Source organism: Dermatophagoides farinae, chromosome 2 (assembly GCF_024713945.1).
Source record: "Dermatophagoides farinae isolate YC_2012a chromosome 2, ASM2471394v1, whole genome shotgun sequence".
Classification (NCBI taxonomy): domain Eukaryota; kingdom Metazoa; phylum Arthropoda; class Arachnida; order Sarcoptiformes; family Pyroglyphidae; genus Dermatophagoides; species Dermatophagoides farinae.
Window position 1 is genome coordinate 6731054 of NC_134678.1, and position 22127 is coordinate 6753180.

At 29.7% G+C, this 22127-nt stretch overlaps 9 protein-coding genes across 13 annotated transcripts; 4 read left to right on the plus strand and 5 right to left on the minus strand.

Annotated features, from left to right (window-relative positions):
• Positions 1 to 1659: 1659 nt before the first annotated feature.
• LOC124499832 (uncharacterized) lies at positions 1660 to 2492 on the minus strand. The gene is made up of 2 exons (XM_047063809.2): positions 2326 to 2492; positions 1660 to 2270 (listed from the first exon to the last, which is right to left on the minus strand). The coding sequence occupies exons 1-2, from the start codon at positions 2490 to 2492 to the stop codon at positions 1772 to 1774; spliced, it is 666 nt and encodes a 221-aa protein (XP_046919765.2). The 3' UTR covers positions 1660 to 1771.
• On the plus strand, positions 1782 to 4414 carry LOC124499831 (uncharacterized). Of its 3 annotated transcripts, XM_075728816.1 has the most exons (4): positions 1782 to 2944; positions 3041 to 3439; positions 3610 to 3762; positions 3844 to 4414. In XM_075728816.1, the coding sequence occupies exons 1-4, from the start codon at positions 2623 to 2625 to the stop codon at positions 4302 to 4304; spliced, it is 1335 nt and encodes a 444-aa protein (XP_075584931.1). In that variant the 5' UTR covers positions 1782 to 2622; the 3' UTR covers positions 4305 to 4414. The 3 variants fall into 3 exon arrangements, with proteins under 3 accessions (XP_075584931.1, XP_046919763.2, XP_046919764.2); XM_047063807.2 differs by having other exon boundaries at positions 2623 to 3439; XM_047063808.2 differs by having other exon boundaries at positions 2623 to 3439; positions 3613 to 3762.
• Positions 4305 to 6516, minus strand: LOC124499830 (uncharacterized). The gene is made up of 2 exons (XM_047063805.2): positions 5662 to 6516; positions 4305 to 5586 (listed from the first exon to the last, which is right to left on the minus strand). The coding sequence occupies exons 1-2, from the start codon at positions 6481 to 6483 to the stop codon at positions 4405 to 4407; spliced, it is 2004 nt and encodes a 667-aa protein (XP_046919761.2). The 5' UTR covers positions 6484 to 6516; the 3' UTR covers positions 4305 to 4404.
• Positions 6517 to 6666: 150 nt separating this feature from the next.
• Positions 6667 to 7574, plus strand: LOC124499381 (uncharacterized). The gene has a single exon (XM_047063279.2). The coding sequence runs from the start codon at positions 6816 to 6818 to the stop codon at positions 7497 to 7499; it is 684 nt and encodes a 227-aa protein (XP_046919235.1). The 5' UTR covers positions 6667 to 6815; the 3' UTR covers positions 7500 to 7574.
• Positions 7474 to 8630, minus strand: mRpL23 (mitochondrial ribosomal protein L23). 2 transcript variants are annotated; one of them, XM_047063281.2, is made up of 5 exons: positions 8539 to 8630; positions 8283 to 8296; positions 8093 to 8215; positions 7850 to 8009; positions 7474 to 7778 (listed from the first exon to the last, which is right to left on the minus strand). In XM_047063281.2, the coding sequence occupies exons 2-5, from the start codon at positions 8294 to 8296 to the stop codon at positions 7611 to 7613; spliced, it is 465 nt and encodes a 154-aa protein (XP_046919237.1). In that variant the 5' UTR covers positions 8539 to 8630; the 3' UTR covers positions 7474 to 7610. The 2 variants fall into 2 exon arrangements, with proteins under 2 accessions (XP_046919237.1, XP_075584933.1); XM_075728818.1 differs by lacking the exon at positions 8539 to 8630 and having other exon boundaries at positions 8283 to 8425.
• Positions 8489 to 9837, plus strand: LOC124499380 (ran-specific GTPase-activating protein). Its single transcript, XM_047063278.2, has 5 exons — positions 8489 to 8692; positions 8754 to 9061; positions 9137 to 9294; positions 9359 to 9487; positions 9554 to 9837. Exons 1-5 carry the CDS (start codon positions 8669 to 8671, stop codon positions 9730 to 9732), a joined length of 798 nt encoding a protein of 265 aa, XP_046919234.2. The 5' UTR covers positions 8489 to 8668; the 3' UTR covers positions 9733 to 9837.
• Positions 9838 to 9855: 18 nt separating this feature from the next.
• LOC124498783 (uncharacterized) lies at positions 9856 to 10881 on the minus strand. Its single transcript, XM_075728817.1, has one exon. It carries the CDS (start codon positions 10877 to 10879, stop codon positions 9872 to 9874), a length of 1008 nt encoding a protein of 335 aa, XP_075584932.1. The 5' UTR covers positions 10880 to 10881; the 3' UTR covers positions 9856 to 9871.
• Positions 10882 to 11012: 131 nt separating this feature from the next.
• PIG-L (phosphatidylinositol glycan anchor biosynthesis class L) lies at positions 11013 to 12186 on the plus strand. Its single transcript, XM_047063277.2, has one exon. The coding sequence runs from the start codon at positions 11117 to 11119 to the stop codon at positions 11966 to 11968; it is 852 nt and encodes a 283-aa protein (XP_046919233.1). The 5' UTR covers positions 11013 to 11116; the 3' UTR covers positions 11969 to 12186.
• A 622-nt stretch (positions 12187 to 12808) lies between these two features.
• Positions 12809 to 19690, minus strand: Hr38 (Hormone receptor-like in 38). Of its 2 annotated transcripts, XM_075728815.1 has the most exons (7): positions 19185 to 19690; positions 17055 to 17120; positions 14379 to 16896; positions 13992 to 14317; positions 13722 to 13930; positions 13479 to 13660; positions 12809 to 13395 (listed from the first exon to the last, which is right to left on the minus strand). In XM_075728815.1, the coding sequence occupies exons 2-7, from the start codon at positions 17067 to 17069 to the stop codon at positions 12839 to 12841; spliced, it is 3807 nt and encodes a 1268-aa protein (XP_075584930.1). In that variant the 5' UTR covers positions 17070 to 17120; positions 19185 to 19690; the 3' UTR covers positions 12809 to 12838. The 2 variants fall into 2 exon arrangements, with proteins under 2 accessions (XP_075584930.1, XP_075584929.1); XM_075728814.1 differs by lacking the exon at positions 17055 to 17120.
• Positions 19691 to 22127: the final 2437 nt, after the last annotated feature.

Sequence of the window (22127 nt, forward strand, 5' to 3'; positions counted from 1 at the left end):
GTGTCCGTCCTTCTTATGTACTAAAAAATTCGACAACTTTGTTATATGTTGCATATGTTAAATAGTTTTTCCTTTTCTTCATTCGTTGAATCACATGAGTATGAGTTTCTGTGGGGAACGAGAAAAAAAAAGATTTAGTTTAAATCAAAGTTGCAATTGACAAAATTGGATTATACTATGATAACGATAATGATGAAAAAAGGAAATGAAAAACGGAAAAAGTGACCGCTAACGGCTAAATCACACATAAATAAATCTATATGAGCGGTCAACGATCAAGTCTATATACACACACACACACACAGAGAGAGAGAGGCCAAGATTATAGCATTATAAACATTGATGGCAATCATGATTATGATAATGATTATGATGATGATGATGATGATGAGATATTGAAAGACATAGATTTAAACAGATGAAAAAATAAGGTGTGCCATGGTTAATCTTTGGGTTTCTGTTGATTTTTCATTATAAGGAATATGCACGAGTTCGAATTCGAATGGGGGGGGTGTAAGAAATCTGGTTCGGCTATATCGACATTCGAATGTGTGTGTGTGTAATTATATATGATGATGAATTAGTTGGTACAAATTTTTACTACCTCTAAATCATCATCATCATAAATTGATTAAGAATTTATGCGTGTTTGCCCATGGAACAAAAAACCGGTTCGATATTTGTAATATTAAAAAACAGATGATGAAATTTCGAATCGAATTTAACGATCTGGTTGGTTTTACAAAGTTTTCGTCCGTTTTTTTTCGACAACGGTAAATAGGGATGTCCGTGTGTGTGTGTGTGTGTGGATTTTAGCATTTGAAATATTCAAGTATATGTCGATGATGATGATGATGACGTGTTGTTATTTTTTTTTTTTTGTTTAAAGCAAAGGAATTTGCCTCGAAGCTTCACATCCACCAATCGATCGACAAGAGTTATATATAAATGTTTGTATAAATCGAACATCATTTTTTTTTCTTTTACTTATTTGATTTTTCTTCTCCACACCGGTTCGAACAATAAATAATCGGCACATATCTCTTGTTCTTGTTATTGTTGCTGATCAAATTTGATGTCTTGACTGGATTTTTTTTTACCGTTTTCCGTCTTCTTTGATTATTATTTGTTGTCGATTGTCGATGATGCTAAGTCATGTGTTTACCTAGCCATTTATATATAATATAAGTATATTATTTACCCAATTTTTTCGGGTATGTACCCGTGTGTGTGTGTGTGTATGTGCTTGAATAAAGTAAAAAAAACCGGGCAAAAAATAAAATACTTCAGACACAATGATGAATAAATACATATATACAGGTCATATATTGTAGCAAAAAAAAAAGAAAAAAAATTTACATATGTTCTTGAGAATTATTTTTGTTTTTTAGAATTATTTCCAATATATATGTTTTTTTTCTTGCTTGCTGGCATTCGAAGATGTTTCTTTGTGATTTGTGAAAAAAAAATACGAAAAAAAGGTCATTTGTTGTTGTTGTTGATTCACAAATTTACAAATTTTTGCCCATTGTTTTTGTAAATTTAACACACACACACACACACATAATTCAAGGCTGAAAGCATTGTTTTTTTTGAAACAAATCAAATTTATTTTTATTTTTTTAAAAAAATTTTAAAAAAAGAATTTGTTTATTTATAACGAGTGTGTGTGTGTATGAAAATCAATTTGAAATGAAATTTTTCGAATGTTTATTTTTTGTTAATTTTCATAGCCATTAGCGACATCTGATGGTGGTGATAAAAATTTTTTTTAACAAATCGAACCAAATACATATGATGATGATATTGTACCATTTAATGTTTCTGGTAGAAAGCTACGAAATTTTCGTTCCAATTGTTTTATTCGTTCATCAAGCCATATTTCGGTTATTTCATTTTGATCAACATCAATAAATCCATCCAATTCATCCATTAATGATTGTAATTGTGATCGATATTGTTTATTTTTAGCAATTTCATCCAAAAGAAAATCCAATTCAATTTCATTGATTTTTTCATTACCAATCATTGATAGTTTTTCTGATCCATCCAATTTTTGTAATTCTTCATTCAATTTTTCAATATTTTCACGTTTTTCTTGTGCTATTTTTTCATCATCGAAATGTTCCATTTTTGATTTTAATTTCATTAATTTTTCAATCATTTTATCACAATCGTTGGATTGTTTTTCCAATTTTTCAATTTCATCACTATAGGTTGTTTGTCCCAATGTACAATATAGTTTATCCAGTTGTTTCAGAATGTCTTCACTGAAACCAAAGAAAAGTTAAAAAAATATCACTGCCAAAAATGAAAATAACATACCTGACATTTGGATCAAATGGTTTAGATTGATCTAAATCGATACCCAATCTAGCTAGATTCCATGCCAATTTGGTTGCTTCTTTCACCAATGAATGATCAAAACATTTTAGAAATGCTGCTGATAATGAAGTTTTTTCACCAAATTCATCGATTATTTTTTGCTCCATCGTTTTGTTTTGTTTGATCAAATCGAGTAAAATTGACAGTTGCAACGGTTTGAATTTTTATCATTCAGACTCAATAAATTGCGATTGCGTACAATAAACACATGTGTGAGATGCTTGGTTTATACAATGCATGTATACGCGCTCGAAATTGTTGTTTTATTTCAATATTGTTTTTCAAATTACGAAATACAATTTGACAAACAAATCAATCATTCAATCGAAATATATAGAAAACATGTCTGAACATGATTCTGGAGTTGATTCTGGCAATGAAGATTCTAATAATGATTTAATTCATAGAACTGATGATGAAATGAATTATGAAGATGATGATGATGATGATGATGACGACGATGACGATGATGAAATTGATAATAATCGAAATGACCAAATAATAAATGAAATCAATCCTCCTATTGTGATCGAATCAAATCACCATCATGATGATGATGGTGATGAATCATCTAATCCTACAAATGGTACAATTAGATCGAATATACAACCTATTGATCAACGGATAATGGCTACATCATCATCATCATCATCAGACACTTTATCATATAAACAAGAGTCAATGAACATTAATCAACCATTACCATCAACATCATCTTCATCTATCTCAATACCATATACAAATATGTTTCGAATGCGTTCCATTTCCATAAACGAACATACAATGGATAATGATCCAGATGGTTCATTATCACCACCATCATCATCAACATCATCACAATGTTCATCATATTCATCGATAAATTCGGCCACTACAATGATAACAAATATAAATCTTTGTGGTTTAAATTTCACCGTCAATAAACAGGATCTAAATAAATTATGGAATTTCTACAATGGTCAACAACAACATAATTTTATACCAAAAATGAAATGTGCCAAAACAATACGTTATCGTAATCAACATTATCCTCAATATAATGCCAATCAACATGGTATGATAATTATTTGGTTGAAATATTTTTTTTTCTTTTGAATCAAAAGTAATCTAATTTAATTTTTTTTTTTTAATTTCATTGAATCAAAAAGTTGAAATATTTTTTTTTCTTTTGAATCAAAAGTAATCTAATTTAATTTTTTTTTTAATTTCATTCGAATCAAAAAGAAGAAAAATCATTACGAAATGCCGCCAATTGTGGTAATGTAGATATGATAAAACAATTGTTACAACAATCACAACATATCAATGTTAATGCAAGTGATGAACGTAAACGAACTGCCTTACATTTTGCATCTGTACGTGGTTATAATGATATTGGTTAGTAATTGATTGAAAATTTTTTTTTTCTAAAAAATTCCTAATATTTTATATTCTGTAATAATGGTAAATTATTCACAGCCTGGCTATTATTGATTAATGGTGCCGATCCAAATACACGTGATGTTGTTGGCAATACTCCATTACATTTGGCTGTTTGTGCATCTAGATTAGATATGGTCATTTTATTATTGAAAAATGGTGCCATTTGTACATCATACGATAATAATGGCCGTACACCAATAAATCTTGCACATTCAAAATTATTATATCTATCAAAATCATTGGAAAAACGTCGAATTATTCTATCGTCGTCTTCAGAGCAATCATCATCGACAGGAGAATCATTGGAAAAATTAAAACTAGAAATAATGAAAATATCTATAATGTTGCAAATATATTTTGAAAAATGTAAATCCGATGCTGAAAAATGTATAAATATGGATATTATAAAGAATCGTGTTGAACAAAGTCAAACATCACAAGAAATTGAAAATGATGTTAATGATCTATTGAAATGTTTACAGGATTGGTCATTGTAATTTGTTTGTTTGTTTTTTTTTATTTGCATTTTTTCACCTTTTTTCTATGTCATATTTATCGAAAAAAAAATCATTTTTTTTTAATAAAATCAATTTTCATTTATGTAACACTTTTTTTCGATGTTGTCATATTATTGCTACTACTTTTACTACTACTAGTTTGACTGCTGCTATGGCTACTATATGAAATTGGTTTAGCTTGATCGGCTTGTTCTTCCGGTGCTGAACTTTCCTGTGCCGTTGATTCATATGTCATTTCATCAGCTGGAATTTCATGACCAACTCGACCACCCTCTACACCTGTTGCACTATCATCACCAATTTCTTCATCATTTGTGGTCTTCGTTGTTGTTGTTGTTGTTGTTGCTGCTGTAGTCGATGCTGCCGTTGTTTTCGATGTTGATGATTTTGATGATGATCCACTACCCATTGATGATGAAGAATTTGAACTTTTAGCACTACTTTTCATTTGTGACGATGATCCTTTATTGGCCGATGATGAATAATTATTACTAGTAGTGGCTGATGATGATTTAGACCATGATGTGGTAGTTGTTGTTGCATTGGATTCACTGGTCGCACCTGACTGGCTATTAGCGCCACTAACTACTGCAGTTGTTGAAACATGATAAGATAATTCTTCTGGCATATTTGGATCATATTTAGGATCTTCGGTTGTTTTCAATACTTTTGATTTAATATTTGAATTCGGTGTATTGAAATATGGATGATTAAGAAAATCTGTTGGTCTTGCTCTACGTTTTGGATCAATGAAAAATGTTTGATTACATGCAGCGCGTACATAACGATTCATTTCATGTTTCACAACGAATTGACGCCATTGTGCCGAAAATTTTGATGTCGAATTCACATTGAATGGATAAGATCGTGTTTGAAGACACACCATAATCACACCTAATGACCACATATCTACTTTGGATGGATCATAAACACCACGAAATGATTCTGGTGGTAGATGACAATTTTTTCTGGACCGTCTTTCGCCATTCTGCAATAATGGACAATCATTATTTGAATCCCAGAATAAAACCGATTTACTCCAGCCAGCAATTTTAACATTTTGATTACTATCAAATAAAATGTGCTGTAATTTAAGAAATCGATGTGCAATACCATATTCTTGCATTTTTGCAATCCCTTTCACAATCTGTACTGTCCATCGGCGTTCATCTTCAGGTAAATAATTATCATGATCAATTAACATAAGATACATTGATTTGTTTGGACAATTTTCCATGAACATGAAGACATGTGAACCGAGCTATATTTAGAGAAATTATTATTATTATTATTAATCAACGATAATAATAAATTTATTACTACACCATCATCATACCCGGAAAATTTCCATAATATCGATGAAATGTTTACTTATCGGTGGCGAACCATTTGTTCCGCCAATAAATCTTGCAATTTTTAAAGAATTTTTCAATATATTCTCTCGATAACGTGGTGTACATTTGTCTAAATCAATTTTTTTACAAATGATTTCATTTGAATTTTTTTCAGCCGAATAATATTTATAACAATCATCTGCAACGATAAAATTTTTGATCTTAAAACCACCATTAGATTGAATTTCATTTTCATTATCAATTTTGATATATGGTTCAATATGATTGATTTCATCCAATTTTTCACAAAGTTTTGGCCGTCCTGGAATGGATGATGGTTCGATGGAAATATTGATTGCCGATGATGCCATCGATTTGGATGCTTTAGTTCCTGATTTGGATAATTTAGTACCTGATTTGGAAGTTTTATTTGAACCATAACTTGAACTTGCTTTCGATGACAATGAAACATTACTTAATCCCGATACAAAAGAAGTTGATTGATAAGAGCTAACCGAACTTTTGGAATTTGATGAAATTGTTGTTTGACCTGATTTATTTTGACTTGCACCAATTGTACTGGCTGTTATACTGCCACTGCTTTGTTGTTGGGAAGTTTTTGCTGATGATTTTGTTTTGGATTCACCGCTTGTAACCGATTTTTCACTAACACCTGATGAAGAGGTGGATGATACGTTATCAGTTGAGAAATAAGATTTTGACATATTTGATGATGATATTGATTGGCTACTATATGATGATGAATGGCTAACAGATGAATCTTTACTCTTGCTACTCATGCTTTTGCTTTTTGACGAAGACATTTTGCCAAATAGAAAAAAAAAGATTTAAACACCAATTATTTGCGATTATAATAACAACATTTAAATCCATTCGAATGTACCATTGTTTGAATAAAATTCGAAATTGCCGCTTTCATTTCCATATCAACTTTACCAGGTTGGTTGGTTTGAAATAGGCAAATCAAAACTTGTTCGTTTGTGACATGTTGTTACGCATATTCTGAAAATTCTTTACACTTTGACTTTTATTTTTATTTTTATTTTTTTTTTTTTTTTTTTTGATCACATCAAATTTAACGTCTGCTCTGTTTAGCATCGACACATTAAAAGCTGCTTCTGTAATACATAACAGAATGGATACCGATTACGTACCAGAAGATGACGATATTAATAATAATGAAGATGATGATGTGGAATTTCAAGAGCAAGATGAAGATGATGAATCTTGGAGCGACAGTTCTAGTGTAGAGAAAAATAAACGAAAATCTAGTTCGAAAAAGACAAAAACAAACAAGTCAACCTCAATTAAATCATCATCATCAACATCAACAGGCCAAAATCATCGTAAAAATTCGAAAAAAATGTCCACTTCATCGATCAATCCTGAATATATTGCCGATATTAAACAAACATTTGAACGTTTCGATACGGAAAACAAAGGACAATTTGAAATTAAACAACTAAAATTTGCTATGCGTGCATTAGGATTTGAGCCGAAAAAAGAAGAAGTAAAACGTATATCTGAAGAATATAATAAAGATGGTTTCATACTTTACAATGATTTTGAACAATTAATGATCAAAAGAATAACGGAAAAAACTGTCAACGATGAAATAATGAAAGCTTTTCAATTGTTTGATACAAATCAAACCGGGAAAATCACATTCGAAGATTTGAAACGTGTGGCCGAAGAATTGGGTGAAAAAATTACCGACGATGAACTAATGGAAATGATACAGGAAGCTGATCTGGATGGTGATAAAGCTGTTGATTGTCAAGAATTTCTTCGTATAATGAAAAAAACATTTCTTTATTGATCTCTAATTGTTTCTGTTTTTTTTTAAATTTCATTAAATTCGATCAGTATTTCAATAAACAATTGTTTGTGTTTATATGTGTGTTTGAATATGACTAAAGTTTTACAAAATTTATACACCAAACCATCCGGGAACATTGTGACGATTCTCCGAAAATGTACGACGTTTTTCACGTTTTTTAATGAATTCAAATTGTTTTTCAATTTTTTCGATTTCATCCTCTAATTTAACTCGTTCACCACCATATAGATCAGGATATTCGAATTGAACATGTTTTGGCTGAATAACACAATATGGAAAAAATAATTTTCAATTTAAATTTTGTATTTAAAAAATACTATAATCATTACCAGATCAACGATTGCTTCTCTGTAATCATCTTCTTTTATCAGATATGGTTTAGTAGATTTAGCTCTCTTTATTTCACCACAAACAACACGTGTTTTCACTTGCATTACCGGTATTTTGTAGATTTTTTCCAAATAATTTTTAACATCATATCCAGTCATTCTATTTGGGCAATCAAGATTTTTAAAATTAGTTTTTTCTTAATCAAAAAAAAATTCATCGATAATATTGAATATTGAACATACTGGACAGGTACTTTAAACAAAACTTTATTCGCTGGTAATGGTTGTTCGGGTTTTTTTACAATCATCCAAAAATCTGGTAAAAATATTCGCAACTGAGGATTACCTCGAACATATCGGGGATACCTTTATGTGAATATACAGATATATTTTAATTTAAATTTTTCCAATTCAAAATATTCAATAAACAAACCATCTGGTCGACATCTGGTTGAGAGATAATGATGAAAAATTTAACAAAAAAAAAATTGAAAAAAAATCCAAAAAAAAATCACATGAGAAATTCAAGTCTATTTAAACATTAACTATCATTGAATGTTTGAATAGATGTAACAACGAAAATCGACTTGAAGCGCCTTTTTACAATTGTTAGCTGAAGCTTATGTGGATCATCACACTCTGTCAGGTTATAGGTTAAATAGTAGACGATTATTGACAATTGAACGTACCACAAAAAATCTTTTTTTTTATTGTTTGTTCTCTAACTGTCAACCATTGAATACAAAGATTTTTTTTGTCAATCTTTTTTGTTGTATTGTTTTTGCACACCAACACATATCAAATCATTTCGATCAAAATATGGCTGAATCTATTCCATTAAAGGTTGGTATTGTCGTATTTTGACACATAAATTTAATCAAAATTTAAATTTTCGAATTTATAGATTGATGATAAAATCGATGGCTGTGTTATTACGAAAACCAAAGAATTAGATGATGAAACTAAAAAGATTATTTTTGTCGATGATAATCATAATCATCAACAGCAACATCAAACTAATAATAATGGTGATGATTGTCCATCATCAAAACATGATGAAAATGGCGATTATGAAACTACTACTACTACTACTACTACTACTAAAACTGAAGATAATGATGATAATTATGAACCAATTTATCCACCAAAAATTAGTCTTCCATTGACCGAAACTAAAACATTGGAAGATGATGAAGAAGTTATTGTTAATTTGTGAGTTGATTGTTTTTCAAATGTTTTTTTATCATTCTCATTTTTTCTTCATTCTCTCTCTTTTGGCAAAAAAAGACGAGCTCGAATTTATCGTTATATTACTGTGGATGAAGAGCCTGAATTCAAAGAACGTGGTACGGGTACAGTAAAAATTCTTCAACATAAACAAACTGGAATGTATCGGGTATTGATGCGTAGAGAAAAAACATTTAAAATCTGTGCCAATCATTATAGTAAGTTCATGATGATTCTTGAATGAAATCAGATTTTCATTTTTTTTTGTACTTTTCCTATTAGTAACTGGATCGATGAAATTGAATAAACATAATAATAGTGAAAAAGTTTTTCTCTATTCTACATTGGCCGATTTTTATGAAAATGAAACCAATCCAGAAACATTTGCCATTCGTTTTTCTAATGCTGAAAGTAAGTTTAAATCAAATTCTTGAACCAAATTCATTGTGATTTTTCTACAACAACAACAAAAAATAGATGCTGCCATCTTCAAAGAAGCATTTGATGAAGCTGTTGAATTTATGATTGAAAAAGAAACCATAGAAAAAGAAGAAACAACCGAGCTTGCTAACGAAATGGAAAAGATTCAACTTAATCAGGAACAACCATCATCAACAACCAATGAAACAAATGGTGATGACACGAAAAAGGAATGAGCAAAAAAAAATCGATTCAAATATAACTGAACATTCATTCATATTACCATTTCTGTCTTTGTTTTTGATATTGCTCAAAAATAAATTTAATTTTTCTTTTAAAAATTCAATTTGTTTAATTGATGCACATTTATTTTGATCATTTAAACATCCACATTTGTGCATCAACATTTTTACATGGTTGTAGATGAAATTTTGGACAACGTTCTTTCAAATTACAGTATGTTGTACGCCAAAAATAACATTCTTGTGTATTGATTGGTGGATAATTTGGTCGAAAATATTTCAATTCAATTTGATGATCAGTTGGTGCAAAATATAAACGTAATGATTTATATTGTTTATCATCATTGATTTGACATAATTCTTTGAATGTTTTACCTTGAAAATATGCTATAGTAAACATTGGTGTCACTGGATTATAATAATAGATGAATAATGATGGTGATGATGATGATGATGTTGGTGATAGTGATGAACGGTTAAAAATCGATTGATTATGATAATTATCATCATCATAATAGCAATATGCTCGTTTTATAAATTCAATATTGCCAAATAATGAAAAATATTCATTTATCAATTTGATTGGCACATCATATCGGATGTTTTCCACACGAATTCCATTATAATTCCAGATATTTGTTGGTAAATCACGTGCTTTGATTAAATGAAAATTCACTTTAATCTTGTAATAAGTTTTATCATTCAAATTGTATGATTTTAATTTTTCATTAAAGAAACATAATTCACGTTCACTTTGTTCATTTATACGTTGAGATTCTTCACGAATAATTTCACAATTTGGACAAATTTTCATGGCAATTTTAAGATCATTTTGAGCCAATTCATGGCGTTTTAATTTTCGTAACACACGACTTCTAATATAATAACATTTAACATTCTGTGGTGATAATCGTACAGCTTGATTAGCATCGAAAAGAGCTAGATAGGAAAAATCCATTTTCAGTAAACATAATGCACGATTAAGATAGAAACTGAAAATGGCATGTTCACCACAATGATCAATAGCTTGTGTATAATATTTAACGGCATCGATATAATCACCATTTATTGCAAAATCATTTGCACGTATAGCTAAACGTGCAGCTTGTCGAAGTAATAATTCTTTATGATCGGTGGACATTTCCTATAATCATGAACGAATTTTTATTGATTAAAATTAATCGTTTTATATCAATTTTTGAAAAAAATTATTGAATAAATCGAATTTTTAAATTTTTCCTTTAATCGCCATCTGGTGAACAATACGATAAGCTTAAAAATTTCAGATGATCGTGCTCGATTGTTTTTGTTTTTGTAAATAAATAAATAAACACGATCCAGATCCATATATATAATGAGATAATCTAGTTCATTAGAAATGTTATCTTTTCTATTATTTTTAACAATTTTATTCATTTCATGGCTCATTTTGAAACATCGAATAATCAAAATTAATATTAATCATAATGTTTTATTGGTCACTGCACATCCAGATGATGAATTAATGTTTTTCGGTCCAACATTATTAAATGAAATTCGTTCAAGAATTGAAAATTATGACGAAAAACGACCAACAAAAATCCATCTACTTTGTCTTTGTACCGGTGATTATTATGGTGATGGTGAAAAACGTAAACAAGAATTAAACGATGCTTTGAATGAATTATTTCGATCAACATTCGATAATTCATCTGTGATTAATTCGAAAAAATCAATGCAAGATTTATTGAATGAATTGTTCATCTGGGAAATTCGTGATGATCCTGAATTGATAGATTCACCTGTGGCCGATTGGCAACCGTATTATATAATGAAAATTATTCAAGAATATTGTCAACGAAATGCAATCACAAAAATCATTACATTCGATCAATATGGTGTTAGTGGTCATTCAAATCATTCAGCCATATATGAAGCTGTCAATAAGCTAACTGAATTCAAAAATTTAAACATAGAGATTTGGTTCCTAAAATCTGTATCAATCATACGAAAATATCTAGCCATATTTGATATCGTATTCACTGTATTATCATCATCATTTCAAAATAATTGGAACATTTATTTAATATCATCACTAAAAGATTATCTAATCATTGTACATTCATTACGAAAACATTATAGTCAAATGGTTTGGTTTCGACGGCTACTATATGCATCTACATCACGTTATTTATTCATCAATTCATATCATCAAGTGATATTCAATCAAACAGATAAAAAATTCCAATAATTGATCCATTTTATTCGGTGAAATCAATCAATCAATTAATCAATCAAAAAATTAAAATCGACAACGAAAACAAATAATAATTGAAACAATAATATATATGTTTCATGTTTAGATATATAAAATAAAATATATAAATAATTTTTCTTCTCTTAATACACAATATATATTATCAATAAATTACAACAATAAAGTGATAAACATTATGAAATATTGACAAATATAATAATATTCTTTTTTTCTTTGCCAATGTGATGAAATGTGTGTGTGTGTGTGTGTGGGCGTAAAACAAACATCAACAACAACAACAACAACAACAAAATAGGAATCATATGCAAGTGAATAGCTGAAAAACTAAATAAATAAATTCTTTATCAGTGGAATTTTATATTCTTGTTTATGTAAAAAAAAATAACTAGATCATTTATGATGATGATGATGATGACTTGATGACTAGATCAGCATGCTGACGATGGTCATATGTGTATATTATATTAAATTAAAATAAAAAGATTTGTCCGTTTTTTTTTCTCTTTTTTGATTTGAATGAATTCAACCTAAAATAAATTGGTGGTAGGAACAAAATGATAGTCTGTCGATAATAATCTGATGAATGGCGATGATTTACAATGAATAAATCAAGGCAGTGTTTAGAGATCGGTGCTTTATTTTTCATTTACGATGATTGGTGATGAACAAACAAAAAGAGGAAGTGTTTTTTTTTTCTTAAATCAATCGTTTAGTGGTGAGGTATCTGTTATCGGAACACACACACACACACACAAACAAACACAGTGAGAGATTATATAAATTTTTGGAACTAAATAAATTTTCAGCCTGATATTTTGAAGATTTGAATTGGAATTTGAATTTTTATTTTTCAACAACATCTGGCCAATCTTTAAACAATGATGCTATAGCTTGTATATCGAAATCTAATGATTGATTTGTTGTTGTTGCCATTGCTGTTGTTGTTGTTGTTGCTGTTGTTATTGGTGTCATAGTAATCGTTGCTGTGGTTGTTGATAAATTATCACAATAACTAATTAAATCACACAAATTTGCGGTGGTTATTATATTGGACAATTGTTGCTGTTGTTGTTGTTGTTGTTGATTACAACTATTGATTGGTGAGATCTTTCGTTCCAATTCGATGATATCAGAAAGTTTACTTATATTGCTTGTAGATGATAATGATAACGATAATGATGATGATGATGATGATGATGATAGTTGTCGTATTTTTTTCATTATTATTCGATGACCAAATTCTCCAATAGTACGTAATTCAGATAATTTATTCAATATTCTTGAAAAATAATTTGGTTTCTTTTGTGCATCATTATTATAAATAGTATGATCACGTAATGAATTAATGATTTTATTTTCAATCTGTTCAATTTGATTTGAATCTTTTATACAATCACGTGCTATAATCAAAGACAAAAAAAAAACATATTCATTAGATTATGAATTTTGGGTGCCAAGAGATAAAAAAAAAATAACCACTTACCAGTAATAACGGTCAAAGCACAAAGACAAACAAATGCATTTATATCCAAATTCATTGAACGTAATTGTATGCTTAGCTCTTCAATCATTGGCAACCATTCACCAAGTGTAAACATGAATTGATTTCGATGTAATACGACATTATTACACAATATTAATAGATCATTTTCAGTTCCTATTAATCTATAAATTTTGACGAAATGATTATCATCATCATTGAATGAATGAATGAAATTAAATTTACCTGTAAGCCAAACGTAATGCAAATAATTCTAAACAGGAATTTTGAAACAGATTTTTTCTATCCACATCGTTAAGATCATGAAAACCAGGTATTCTTTTTACGAATGACCAAAGACTGTCCAATGATGTGGACAATAGCGATAGAATTTCATGATCAAATAAATCCTGTTGAAATTGATTGCCAATTCGTTCTTCAATGTTATCACTGAACTACAATGATGAAATTGATTTAATTTAATTTTTTTTTCTCAATTTGAATAAAATTACTTACTCTACTGAAATCAAGATTAGCTTTATCGACCGAGGTTTCTTCATGTGCTTTCAGTAATGAAGCAATTGTTGAAATAGGCGGTGATTTTTGTACACCCAGTTGATCATTTTGATGCGGAGATTTTGGTTTCGATGGCAAACGTCCACGTCGTCCTTTTAAGCTATCTGTTCGGACAACCTCTTTGACCATACCGACAGTCAAACATTTTTGAAATCGACAAAATTGACATCGATTACGGCGTCGTTTATCTACCGTACAATCTTTATTACCTAAACAGGTATATTTGGATCCTTTTTGTACGGTACGTTTAAAAAATCCTTTACAACCTAAAAATAATTAATTATGGAAATTATTTTCAAATTTTTAAAGAAATAAAAACAAATTTACCTTCACAGGTGAGAACACCATAATGTTGACAAGCTGCAACATCACCACAAACAGCACATGACTGTAATGTTGTTGATTTAGCTTTATGTCCACGCCCACCACCACTGGTTGTTTTGGTCATTTGTAATTGATGATTTCGATACGTCGATGATGATGATGATGATGTTAAACTTGAACCAATATTGGTTGTTATCGGTACTGTTATTGCAATATTTGGCTGATGATATTGAATCGTATTGGCCGGCATCAGATCCAATTTCAACTGGCCAGATGATGATGATGATGATGATGGAATTGTCGATGTTTGTTGTTGTTGGGCTGATGTTTCAGTATTAGTAATAAATGATTGCGGCTGATATGATGAATTTATTGATGATCCCTGACACTGTGAAATTGATGATGCTGATGATGTCGATTGAGAAGCTATAGTCGGATTGTTCAAAACATTCAATGAAAGATTATGCAAATGAAGACTCATAGTTTTGGCCGTTTCAGGTGAAACCATCATTGATGGTGATGTTGTCGATGTTGATGATGGTGATGATAATGTAGGTGTCGATGTAATCATTGGCGAAGAGAATAGAAAATCTGCTGCCGTAAGAATTTTTTCATCTAATTCATCATCGCCAATTTCTTCATCATTAGCATCATCATCATCATCATCATCTTCTATTTTGCCAACAATCATTGATGATGTTGATTGTTGTAATTGACCGGATGATGTTGTTGTTGATGATGATGCTGGTGAAGTAGTCATTAAGTTCTGTGGATTAAATTGCATTGAAGTTGTCGATATTGAACTAGTGTTGGACATTATTGGTGAATTGAATTGTTGTTCATCTTCAAATGTGTCCATCGATTCTTCTTTAATTTTAATAGGTGAATCTATTGTTGTTGTTGTTGCTGTTGTAGCGACAAATTTTTCCGATGTAGATGGAAATAGTATACCGTTACTATCTAGATCGGTATCACTTTCAGAAATATAATCTTCAAATTTGAAATAATCCGCTACAAATTGATCGAAATTCAATTCAGTCTGTGATTGTTGATTCGATGGATTAATCGGATTTATTGATTCGGATTGTTGTTGTTGTTGTTGTTGGACAAGATTTGTCACCGTTGATGATGATGTTTGTGTGGACAATCCAAATCTTGGTGGTGAATAAATTTCACTAAAACTTGGCAATGATAATCCAATTGGATTGTTGGTCGATGTTGATGCTGAAATTAATGTCGATGCTGATGATGAAGATGATGATGATGATCCCGCTACCTGCTGCTGCTGTTGTTGTTGTTGTTGTTGTTGTTGCGGTGGCAATGATGCCACCGTTATTGAAACGCCACCAATTATACTTGATGGTGTTGATGGTGTCGATGATGATGTTGATGAACTACCGCCACTACCGTAATTACTAACAGAATCAAATGTTGATGTATTTGTATTACTTGTACTACTACAACAACTACCACCAAATAAAAGTGAATGAGAATTTTGTCGAATCAATTGATGTGATGGTTGATGTCGTCGATGAATATTTGTTGCGGTTAATATATTTGATGATGATTGCTGCTGCTGTTGCTGTTGTTGTTGTTGTTGTTGTTGTTGTTGACTAATTATTGTTTGTTGTTGCTGTTGTTGTTGAATTGAATTATTAACCAGATTCTGTTGTTTAATATTCGATACTAATGTTGATGAATCTAAAAAATTCTGATTATTGCTGCTGCTGTTGTTGTTGTTGTTGTTGTTATTATTCGGATTAAAGCCCGACATTGAAATCTGACTATTAAATAATCGTTGTACCGATGACGGTGTCAATGATGAATGGAATGAATCGATGTCTAAATTTTCACCAAACAAATTTTGATTTTGTAATGGAAATTGATCGAAAAATTCCAAATCACCAACATTCAGATTACAACCGTTGCTTTCGATCAACCCGATTGGGCTTTCCGTCGATTGATCACTTAATAGATCCAGTTCTAAAAGTTTTAAATCTTCGTTATCGTAGTCGTCGCAGTCGATTATATTGCTACGTAATTGTTGTTGATTTTTATTTTTATCTCCACTATAGAAATTGTATTCGGCAAAATTTGTTTGCAAATAATTTTGACTAGCACAATTGAATGATGAATTTTTCGATAATAATTTAGTCAAATCTTGTTGTTGTTGTTGTTGTTGTTGTTGATTATTATTGTCAGTTTTGTTGATTGTTGAATTTTCTTTCGAAAGAAATTGTTCAATATCGTCTAATAATAAATTCTTTGATGTGTCTAATAAATCAAATGAAAATTCTGTATCAAACAATGTATGTGAATTGGATCGACTAATTTGTTGATGATGATGATTATTAAGATGAGGTGCTGGTGTCGATGATGATGATGATGTAGTCGATGTTGATTGTGTTGATGATGATGAAGATGAAGATGACGATGATGACGATGACGATGACGATGATGACGATGATGACGATGATGATGATGATGATGGATTGGATGATGTTAACCCAAAAGATAAATTCTATTCATCAAATTGTTAAATACAAAAATAAAAACCAAAGAAAAAAAATTGATTAAATGGGCAAGGTTCAAAGTAAATTGTGAAATGGGCAATGAAATTTTCATAGGAAGAAAAAAAAATGAAACAATAATAGAATATATAATTGAACGCGCTCATACCTCAACTAAAATCATGGTCAATTGAAAAATGATTTAAACAAATGAAATTTTTGTTTGGTTTTTTCTCTAAAGATGAATATGATATTCGCGATGCATGGCAATTTATATTCATTTAGTTTCATTTTTTTTTTTTTTTTTTTTGGTCGGATCACACATAGTTACAAGTGCGTAAACACACACACACACACATAAAGAACACAGTTGAATACAGTTGAATTTAGTTTTTTTTTTTTTTTTTTTTTTGGATTAACGTAAATAAAACAAGAAGATGTGAAGAACAAGGTGTTAGAAGAAAGATAGACATAGAGAGAGATAGAGAGAGAAAGAAGAGAATTGGAAGAAAAAGAATGAAAAAAAAATAGAAAGAAAGATGAAAATTGGATTAAAATAATTTGGAAAAAAAATTAAAAGCAAAAAAAAAATGTTGATCAGAATTGTTAGAATCAAATCTGAAGAAATGGATTAAAAGAAAAATATACAAAGACCAGAAAATACAAATGGATCCACCAAAAAAAAAAAAAATTGCAACCATTATTTCCTATGAACAAATTTCCTTTTCCGATTTGTTTTTTATTTATCGATCAAATGATCGATTTTCCCACACATGCATATTTGTGTATGTGTGTTTGTAAGTGCAATTTGATTCATTATTTCATGATCATGGCTAAAAAGAACATGTGTGTGTGTATGTGCGTGTATGTGTCTTGTGAATAAAATTCTTTATATATAGAATGAATAATATACTGATGGTTGTAGTGGAAAACCTATTTTTTTATAATCATCATCATCATCATGGATCATCTTCATCATAGAGAATTCAGCTTATATATGATTCATATGATTCCGGTGACGTCAATTCGGCAGCCAGCCAGCCAGCCATCCAGCTAACCATTCTAAACTATCCCAAGAACATGAAAGGAAATGAGAATCTACCATACAATTTTGATTCTCGTTTTCACATGTGTATCTGTATAGCGAATATTTTGTTTTTTTTCCAATCTTCTCATTTATTATTCTCTATTTTTCTTTTTTTTTATTTCATTCACAACAATTACGTCATCAATATTATCATTATATGAATGACGTCAGAATTCTACTACATTTTTGGAATGTTTCATATATAGATATGGATACAAATTCAAAGTAACAATGCACAGAATCATTGAATTTGTTGAGAAAATACTTTTTGTTGTTGGAGTTTGCTCAGAATTTTTTCTTTCTAAATGTATTTAATACTACAACATCATCATCATCATCACCATCATCATGATCAGAATGACCATGAAATAATACAGAATGGAACGAACGAATGTATGGGAAAGAGAAAAAAAATGTTGGTTAAATGTAATCGTCATCATTGACGTCATGAACATTATTTTTGGACAATAATGATAAGAATATTCTGTTGTTGTTCGATTCTTTTCATATCCATCTATAGTAATCGTCATCATCATCATCATCATCATCAGCAACTACACATGATTCTGATGATGATGATGATCGTGCATTTTTTTGGCTATCCCTAGATTTCTTGCGTATCATGACAATTGACGTCATTCGTCCGACCATCGACCGAACATTACAAAATACAAATACTATGAATTCTTGGAAGAATGAAAGAAAAAAAATGATTCTTGGTGTGTAGCGTGTGTAGTTTGTGTGTAAATGTATTTGACTTATTTTTTTGTTGTTGTTGTTTTTGTTATTGTAGTTTTTTTTTTGTTTGGACGATTTCATTCATCTATCTGTATGTCTGTATGTAGAATTGATTGTATTAATCAATGAAGGAAAACACCTTAAAAACAAGAAAAAAAAACAAATTCTACACCACAGAAACAACAACAAAATTCATTTGAATTTTTTTTTTTGGAACCCTGAAATTTTTTTTTTTTGGGTGGATCATTAACATCATCAGCTATTTCTGGTTAATAATAATAATAATAATAATAATAATAATGGCCGATTACAAGGAATTTTTTATTGATTGACAAAAGTTTCAAGCTCATGATCAGATTGAAAAAATTGATATGAAAAAAATTGGAAAAAAAATTCTGGGAAACGGTGATTGAATATAAAAACACAGACACACATAGACAAGCAATAGGAGAAAGAAAATGAGAAAAAACGTACCGATAATTCTCGAATCCTCGAATGATAATGATGATGATGATTCGATCCAGGATTCATAAATCACAGTATTCTTATTGCTTCTATTCAATTATTGTAATTGATTGATTGATTTATTGATTCAACAATGACTGTGAATGATTTTTCTTTACTAGTGAATTCAATTTCATTATTTATTCATCATTGGATTATGATCAATAATCACCAAATAATAATCGTTAATCGGATAATATGGAGATTATTCTGATTCAGAATTGAATATGAAAATTTTTTTTGCACATGAATAATGTAAGTTCAATAGCCCAAAACTTAAAACATCATTTAACACACACACAAACACACCAAAGACACAATGACACAATTTTTTTTTTTTTTTTTGATGAATATATTCACATTAAAAATATTGGCAATAGAATATTTAGAAAATTTTTCTTTGAAATAATTTTTTTTTTCAAGATTCTTGCTTCTATTTGATGCTTTTGCTGTCTTCGTCGTCAATGTTCGGAAAAGAATGCGATCATTTCGTTTTTATATGCCGGCTGCTTGTTGATGACGTTGTGTTGCTGATGATGATGATGATCAGTCAGCCGCATTCATTCAACATAATAATAATTCAACCATAATACACACGCATACAAGCACACGATATACAAAAAAATATTGCTCTAGCGTTCAATCTATTGGTTTTTTTTTCATTTCACTACTATATATACTATGATGATGACGATTTCGACGACAACGACGACGTCGCCGTAGTAACATGGATTCTTTGTCTCCTTCAATGGTCGTATTGAGAATTTTAACCAAGATTTTTCAAAAGAAAAAAAAATATCTGTGTATGTGTGTGTGTGTGTGGATGTTACGTCATGATGATGATGATGATATAGAAATACAAAATCGATTTACAATTCATGTGTATATGTACAATATGCATATATATATTGAGTACAGTAGTCATCAATTATTTAGTATGATTATTCCGAATTGAAAGAATTTACCCAATTTTTTTTTATATACATGTACAGAGATACCTTACATAACTGTAAATTTTTTTTTTATTTTATTACAGAATAGATTCGGTGCAAGCTAAACATATCTATACCCAAAAAAACAACAACAACTACAACCACATATATTTGACATTGACAATGACTGAATTTTTTATTTCATTTTCTCTCTCTCTCTCTTTCTCTTTCACTCTACTGGAATAAATCCGATAAATTCTACGTAATAATAAAACGTGTGTGCTTGTGATGTAACACAAATCGTACTTTGATGATGATTATGAAAAAAAAGGGAAATTTTTTTTCTTTGCTGCTGCTGCTGTTGTTTGTTTGTTTGTTTTTCCTATTTTATTTCTATTCTTGCTGATTCATTCATTCAGTTATTTTTATTTCACATATTTTTTTTTAATACAAGCCGGATTTGATTGCTAAAATATAATAAGTAGTGTATAGAAGAACATGATGATTGGATATGTAAACTTCATATATATTATATATATATATATATGAAGTTGTGTAATGTAACGGTATGTATGATTTTTTTTTCTCTGAATAATAAAATTATTATTATTGCATAGTTTCATAACAAATACGATGATTTATAAACACGATGCTTCCTTTGATTGTTGCTGTTTGTTTTTTTTTTGGTCTTGATGGTGTTTCACAAGATGATGATTTTTGATTTTTAAATTTAAATTGAATCATCATCATCATACATAATACATTGTAATCGTCGTCGTAGTCGTTGTCGTAGTCGTTGTCGTCGTCATAACCTGATTCGTCATCAATTGATTCTGTATGTTACAGTCGTGTAAACAACGTCATCATTTGAAATTTTTTTTTTTTAAAGAAAAAAAAACCAATCAATACTCCGGTAGTAGTTGGCCAATATTGTTCATCTGTGTGTCTGTTTGTCTGTTTTTTTTCTGTTTTTTGTTTCATATACACACACACCACTACTCTAAGCACAAAATCAAGATCATTGCAATTTTTATTCGAATAAATTGAATGAATGAATGAATGACTATGCATATCTCGGATGTGCATTAACCAATAAATTATTATTATTATTATTATCATCAAATTGCATTGACTAATCCATTCATTAACACGTTTCAAACGGATATGGAAAGAAACGAAAAAAATGCAACAAAAAAACAGGAAAATCCTCTATTCGATGATTTATTCGTCATAATCATCATCATGAATTGAAATGAACGGAAACGGATCAGACTAGAACAAACTCTTATTTAATTTTCTCAAATTTTTTTCTGTTTTGCAATGCAATCAGAATCAAAAAAAAAAAAAAAATACAATGTAATATATGATATGTAGGAAATGAAATTTGAAATTTGCAAAAAAAAAAAAAAAAATATCCATTTACATCAAGGTAGAACAAACATTTTTTTTCTAATTAATTCATTCAATTCAATCATCAAATGACATCATCCATTACATCTTTTGATGTCATTTGTATGGGATTCTGTTTTCATTTTTTTGGTTCATATCTATAATCTGGGATCAAATTTCCACCAAAAAAAAAAAAATCTTTATCCATACGTCATTTTTATTTTGCTGAAAGTTTACAGGGCGTTCATTTGTTTTGGTTTGGTCGGATCTTGAGATTTTTTTTTTTTAAATTTAATGGGAAATTTTTTTTTTCGTTGATTGTTTTTGATTGTTTTTTTCTTGGTGTTAAATTCAATCATGATGATCATATATTTCTTGGAAGACGAAGCGACGATGATTCTTGTTGTTTGTTAGTTGGTTGATTTGGCGCAATAGCCAAAATCAAATAGAAGAATTTTTTTGCTATATAATTCCAGATTCAAAGTAAAAAAGAATACATAAAATGACTCAATGATGATTTGGGCATCTTCCCCCCCCACACACACATATATATACACAAACATAATTCTATGATCATATCCGATAGGAACTG

Coding starts and splice junctions, on each gene's coding strand:
- LOC124499830 (XM_047063805.2), bottom strand. CDS start 6,483: ATGTCTTCGTCAAAAAGCAAAAGCATGAGTAGCAAGAGTAAAGATTCA. Junction 5,587..5,661: donor ATATTATGGAAATTTTCCGG/GTATGATGATGG, acceptor CTCTAAATATAG/CTCGGTTCACATGTCTTCAT.
- mRpL23 (XM_047063281.2), bottom strand. Junction 8,010..8,092: donor TTGTTTAAAGTACCTGTCCA/GTATGTTCAATA, acceptor TTGCCCAAATAG/AATGACTGGATATGATGTTA. Junction 7,779..7,849: donor GAGAAGCAATCGTTGATCTG/GTAATGATTATA, acceptor TGTGTTATTCAG/CCAAAACATGTTCAATTCGA.
- PIG-L (XM_047063277.2), top strand. CDS start 11,117: ATGTTATCTTTTCTATTATTTTTAACAATTTTATTCATTTCATGGCTC.
- Hr38 (XM_075728814.1), bottom strand. CDS start 19,241: ATGAATCCTGGATCGAATCATCATCATCATTATCATTCGAGGATTCGA. Junction 16,897..19,184: donor CGAGGATTCGAGAATTATCG/GTACGTTTTTTC, acceptor TTTGATGAATAG/AATTTATCTTTTGGGTTAAC. Junction 13,396..13,478: donor TGCTTTGACCGTTATTACTG/GTAAGTGGTTAT, acceptor CTTTGATTATAG/CACGTGATTGTATAAAAGAT.
- LOC124499832 (XM_047063809.2), bottom strand. CDS start 2,492: ATGGAGCAAAAAATAATCGATGAATTTGGTGAAAAAACTTCATTATCA. Junction 2,271..2,325: donor CCATTTGATCCAAATGTCAG/GTATGTTATTTT, acceptor CTTTGGTTTCAG/TGAAGACATTCTGAAACAAC.
- LOC124498783 (XM_075728817.1), bottom strand. CDS start 10,879: ATGTCCACCGATCATAAAGAATTATTACTTCGACAAGCTGCACGTTTA.
- LOC124499380 (XM_047063278.2), top strand. CDS start 8,669: ATGGCTGAATCTATTCCATTAAAG. Junction 9,295..9,358: donor AATCTGTGCCAATCATTATA/GTAAGTTCATGA, acceptor TTTTCCTATTAG/TAACTGGATCGATGAAATTG. Junction 9,488..9,553: donor TCGTTTTTCTAATGCTGAAA/GTAAGTTTAAAT, acceptor AACAAAAAATAG/ATGCTGCCATCTTCAAAGAA.
- LOC124499381 (XM_047063279.2), top strand. CDS start 6,816: ATGGATACCGATTACGTACCAGAAGATGACGATATTAATAATAATGAA.
- LOC124499831 (XM_047063807.2), top strand. CDS start 2,623: ATGTATACGCGCTCGAAATTGTTGTTTTATTTCAATATTGTTTTTCAA. Junction 3,440..3,609: donor ATATAATGCCAATCAACATG/GTATGATAATTA, acceptor CGAATCAAAAAG/AAGAAAAATCATTACGAAAT. Junction 3,763..3,843: donor ACGTGGTTATAATGATATTG/GTTAGTAATTGA, acceptor AATTATTCACAG/CCTGGCTATTATTGATTAAT.